This window comes from Penaeus monodon, chromosome 16 (genome assembly GCF_015228065.2).
Source record: "Penaeus monodon isolate SGIC_2016 chromosome 16, NSTDA_Pmon_1, whole genome shotgun sequence".
NCBI classification, from domain to species: domain Eukaryota; kingdom Metazoa; phylum Arthropoda; class Malacostraca; order Decapoda; family Penaeidae; genus Penaeus; species Penaeus monodon.
The window spans coordinates 10,637,708-10,642,707 of record NC_051401.1 but is presented as its reverse complement, the minus strand read 5'-3'; the positions used below and the strand labels follow the sequence as shown (position 1 = coordinate 10,642,707).

Sequence of the window (5,000 nt, the reverse complement as noted above, 5' to 3'; positions counted from 1 at the left end):
TTCCTTGCCTTCATTTTCATCGTTGATGCTCTTATTATCAGTATCATCACTTTCATCATTGACAAACCTCTTCTTTTCTTCTCATTCTCCTCCTCCTCCTGATCATCTTCATCATTATTGTCATTACCATTATCGTTACCGTTATTATTAATATTATCATTATCATTGTCGTTATCATTATCATCATCATCATCATCATCATCATCATCATCATCATCCTCCTCATCATCATCATCATCATCATCATCATCATCATCATCATCATCATCATCATCATCATCATCATCATCGTCACAATCTTTTATTTCCTCCCTCTCTTCGCCATCATCATTACTATTACTACCATTCTGTAGCTAACGACTAATATTATTCCTAAAAATATGAAATCAAGATTGCAACAAGATATCGTACCTGTTGATATAAAAGTTGCATTCCCGGCATTCCCGATTCCTGAGATCTTAGAAACACTAGCATTTCCATTCCTCAGCTGATGCAAGAGACACCCTTGGTTTTCCATTACCATTCCAAGCTGATGCAAGAGCCACCATTAGCATTCCTATTCTCATTCCTAAACTGATGTAAAAGTCCCATTCCGAAATCGACCTAAACTCCACCTTTATCATTCACATTCCCAATATTCCCTCACCCAAATCGACCTGAATTCCACCCTTTTCATTCCCAATATTCCCACCCCGAAATCGACCTAAACTCCACCCTTATCATTCTCATTCCCACCCCCAAATCGACCCAAACTCCACCCTTTTCATTCCCAATATTCCCAAATCGACCTAAACTCCACCCTTATCATTCCCAATATTCCCACCCCAATCGACCTAAACTCCACCCTTATCATTCCCAATATTCCCCCGAAATCGACCTAAACTCCACCCTTATCATTCCCACCCCGAAATCGACCCAAACTCCACCCTTATCATTCCCACCCGAAATCGACCTAAACTCCACCCTTATCATTCCCACCCCGAAATCGACCCAAACTCCACCCTTATCATTCCCACCCCGAAATCGACCCAAACTCCACCCTTATCATTCCACCCCGAAATCGACCCAAACTCCACCCTTATCATTCCCACCCCGAAATCGACCCAAACTCCACCCTTATCATTCCCACCCCGAAATCGACCCAAACTCCACCCTTATCATTCCCACCCCGAAATCGACCTAAACTCCACCCTTATCATTCCCAATATTCCCAAATCGACCTAAACTCCACCCTTATCATCCCCAATATTGCCATTCCCGCCGCAGTTCCTGTACACCAACCCGACCGGCGCCAACCCGTCTGGAGGCGTCCTGGGCGAGGCGAGGCGACGCGAGATCTATGCTATCGCCTGCGAGTACAATTTCCTTATTCTGGAAGACGATCCGTATTATCTCCAGGTTTATCTCGAGGTGGGCGTGTGTGTGTTTTTTTTTTAGTTTTGTTTATTCATTTATTATTATTTGTTTGTTTATGTGTTTGGTTGCTTGTATATTTATTTATTTATTTATTTTTATTTTTATTTTTTTTTGGATTTTAGAATGTTTATTTTCTGTATTTGTATAGGAGGTGTTTATCTTTTGTTAGTGTTTTTTTATTAATCAATTATTTATTTTATTTTCATGTTTTTTATTGCTTATATCGTGTTTGTTTCTTGTGTTTGTGTTTTGTTAAAATGTGTTTATTGGTTTGTCAATATGCTTTACAGGTTTCTTATCTTTAAATTTGATATAACATGAGTAGAGCTCTTGAAATTAGGTTTTCGGCCTTTGGTATTTGTTTATTTGTCTGTTTGTGCATTTCTTCGTTCGTTCGTTATTTCCTTTATCTTTGAATATGAAACAATTACGATTGATCAAACCTTTTGAGTAAAAGTCATGAAATCCATACATTTTTTCTCCCTTTCTCCCATGATTACCCAAACGTACAGTTCACACCTACGTAACATCAGCATTTACCATTAAACACCAATTTAACAAACCCGTAAAGGCGTCACGTCGAGGGAAAGAACATCACCCATGTGTTTTTCTTCCCTTCCTTTTCCCTCAGCAACCCCCGCCCAGTTTCTTGAGGATTGATACCGAGTGTCGAGTTCTCCGGTTCGACTCCTTCTCAAAGACGTTGGGAGGTGGCCTGAGGGTCGGGTACGCAATAGGTGCCAAGGCGCTGATTGATAAGATGGTGTTACATGCCCAGGTCTCGAGTCAGTGCGTTTCGCTAATGTCTCAGGTGAGCGCTGGATTAGATTTATGTAAGTGGACGAGCTATGATTATTAAGTGCATGTGCGTAGGTGGACGTAGATGTATGTAAGACTCTATGTACTTGTACGTTCTTGTTTGTGTATACATTCACTATGAAGGTTGTGTATGGCTAAGTGTGGGTTGACTCTAGAATTTGTATGTTCATCTGTTAGTCAGGTAGTGTGGGGTAGAGTGTGTGTTGGCTTTGTATGGCTTGATCATTCATTAAACTAAAATGTGTGTTGGCGTTGCTCTAAGTAGCTTGTGGATACACAGTGTATGGTAGAGCGTACGTAGACTCTGAAAGGCTTGTTTATGAATCGATTCATTCATTATACAGGAAGGATATGGTTAAGTGCTTGTATGGCTTATTTAGGTATTGGTTCCTTCATTCATTCATTCTTTTATTACTCAGGGACATCTGGGCACAATACAAAAGCATTCTCTTCGGCAGGTGATCGTAAGTGAACTGCTGCGGAAATGGGGTGAAGATGGTTTCCTCAAACACTCGCACAACATCACTCTTTTCTACAAGCAACAGAGAGACGCCATTGTAGCCTCTGCGGAGAAACATCTAAAAGGTAGTCGATGTTAGTTGCATTATCTTGATTATTTATTATTCCTCCCAAATTTACGAGGCGACTGATTATATACCCTTACCGACAGGATTATGCGAATGGGCAGTTCCTGCTGGCGGCCTTTTCCTCTGGATCAAGGTACTTAAACGTTATCCAACCATGCTTATATTCCGAGTTATGACTGACATACACATAAAATACAAACATGACTCTCGATTGAGTCATTTCGCTTCGTCCAGGTCACATTGCCTTAAGGCTAAAAACCAACCATGAATAAATTCCGAGTTACCCAAACAGGGCTTTCGATTCATTCATTTCGCTTCGTTTAGGTCACGTGCCTTAAGGATACCACAGGGATGCTTCTCGAACGGGCCAAGAAAAGGAAGCTGGTGCTGGTGCCCGGAAACGCCTTCATGACGGACTCCAGCAAGCCGTGTCCATTCATAAGGGTGTCCTTCTCCTTCAACACGATTCATGTATTGGACGAGGTAGTATTTCGCTCCGGGTGAGGGTGGGAGTGTTATGGACTTAGTTTTTTAAGATTTATTTATTGATCTCAAATTAAGATACTAAAAGGCCTATCATATGGAGTCATGGAGTAAAAAAAAAACTAGATTATAAATAAAAAGAAAAAAACTAAATAATGGATTAAAAAAAAACGAGTTAAAACGTAAATATTCTAATACTCCATAAGTCTTCGTTTGTGCTTTGTTAATTGTCAGTGCTTATTTTTTTTAATCATAAAAAAAATCGTTTCCCAACAGGCTATGAAGAGACTTGCAGACCTCATTAAAGATGAAATGGAGTTCAGCGCTTCCACAGGGAATATCTCCTCATAAGAATGCATTTTTCCCTTGGAGTACGTATCATTCCGTGCCTTATAACTGAGATTTCTTGTTGGAGAAAGTATAAAAGTTATAAGCTGATTTGGCCTTTTATGATCCAATTTTGGTAAACATTACCCATGTGGATAACATATTACACTACCTGGGCGTAGTGTGTATATATTTTATGAATAAACATACACACACGCGTACGCACGCACACACACACACACACACACACACACACACACACACACACAACACACACACACACACACACACACACACACACACACACACACACACACAAACACACACACACACACACACACAAACACAAAACAAACACACACACACACACACACACACACACACACACACACACACACACACACACACACACATACATACATACACAGATAAATAGATTGAATGATAGACAAACAGGTAGATAAACAGATTTATCAAAAGATAGACATAAATAGGTAGATAGAAAGAGATAGATAGATAGGTAGATAGGGACAGATAGATAGATAGAGATAGATAGATAGAGATAGATAGATAGAGATAAAAGAGAGGAAAAGCGAAAGAAAACGTATTGCCTATACGTTTTCTTTCTTTCCTTACCCCGCTCCCGAAATGAGCCTGTATACACTTATACACTATAGGCGTTTGTGTAATCACGTGCTTCCTGCTCAGGGTCGATCGAATGTGATGTTTACCTTGATTTTATTATCCCGCTGAAACGACATGATTTTATTCTGACTCACGTGTTTCTATTTTGTTGTTGGTTTATAACGATAAGAGAAAAAGATGAAGAATGATTTCCTTAAAATATTTTTTTTGTTGTTGTTACCCTGTTACTGGGCCTCGATCTTTTTACTTTTGAAGAATATTATTGTTATTATTTTTAGAAATAATATGTCTTTTATATATATGTGCAAAAACCTTATATCTGGGCTTTAAAAGTGAAAAACACAGGATCGTTTTCATCGTCAGAGTAGCTACCTTGGTATCGAGATTTGAAAATTAGTAGTGAAGGTCCTACGTTTATTGCTTCACTTCAAGGAGTTGTCATGAGAAGGAGAAATTATTGTTGATCGAGTGATTCTTTAATTTTAGGTTGTGGTAGGAAGTTTTTTTTTTTATCAACAACAACAAAAACGGAACAGGAAGTATATAACTGGAAAGTTGTATTTGTAGGTTTTGTTTAATTTATCTTTTTCATTTATTTATTTATTCGTTCGTTCATTTCTTTATTTTATCAGGTAGTTCAAGCAAGGGTGTCCTTTTTAACAATGCTATTTTCTCTCTTTCTTTCTTTCTTTCTCTGTCTCCCTCTCTCTCTCTTTCTTTCTT

The 5,000-nt window shown here is 38.8% G+C and overlaps 1 protein-coding gene across 2 annotated transcripts in view; it reads left to right on the top strand.

The window, feature by feature from the left end:
* LOC119582500 (kynurenine/alpha-aminoadipate aminotransferase, mitochondrial-like) overlaps window positions 1-3,743 on the top strand; it is a 9,039-nt gene extending 5,296 nt beyond the window's left edge. For both annotated transcript variants that reach the window (XM_037930790.1, XM_037930789.1), the window contains exons 6-11: window positions 1,267-1,410; window positions 2,048-2,227; window positions 2,694-2,820; window positions 2,906-2,955; window positions 3,147-3,305; window positions 3,582-3,743. In XM_037930790.1, coding sequence (XP_037786718.1) covers window positions 1,267-1,410; window positions 2,048-2,227; window positions 2,694-2,820; window positions 2,906-2,955; window positions 3,147-3,305; window positions 3,582-3,656 — 735 coding nt within the window. In that variant the 3' untranslated portion in view covers window positions 3,657-3,743. The remainder of the gene's footprint in view (window positions 1-1,266; window positions 1,411-2,047; window positions 2,228-2,693; window positions 2,821-2,905; window positions 2,956-3,146; window positions 3,306-3,581) is intronic.
* Window positions 3,744-5,000: the final 1,257 nt, after the last annotated feature.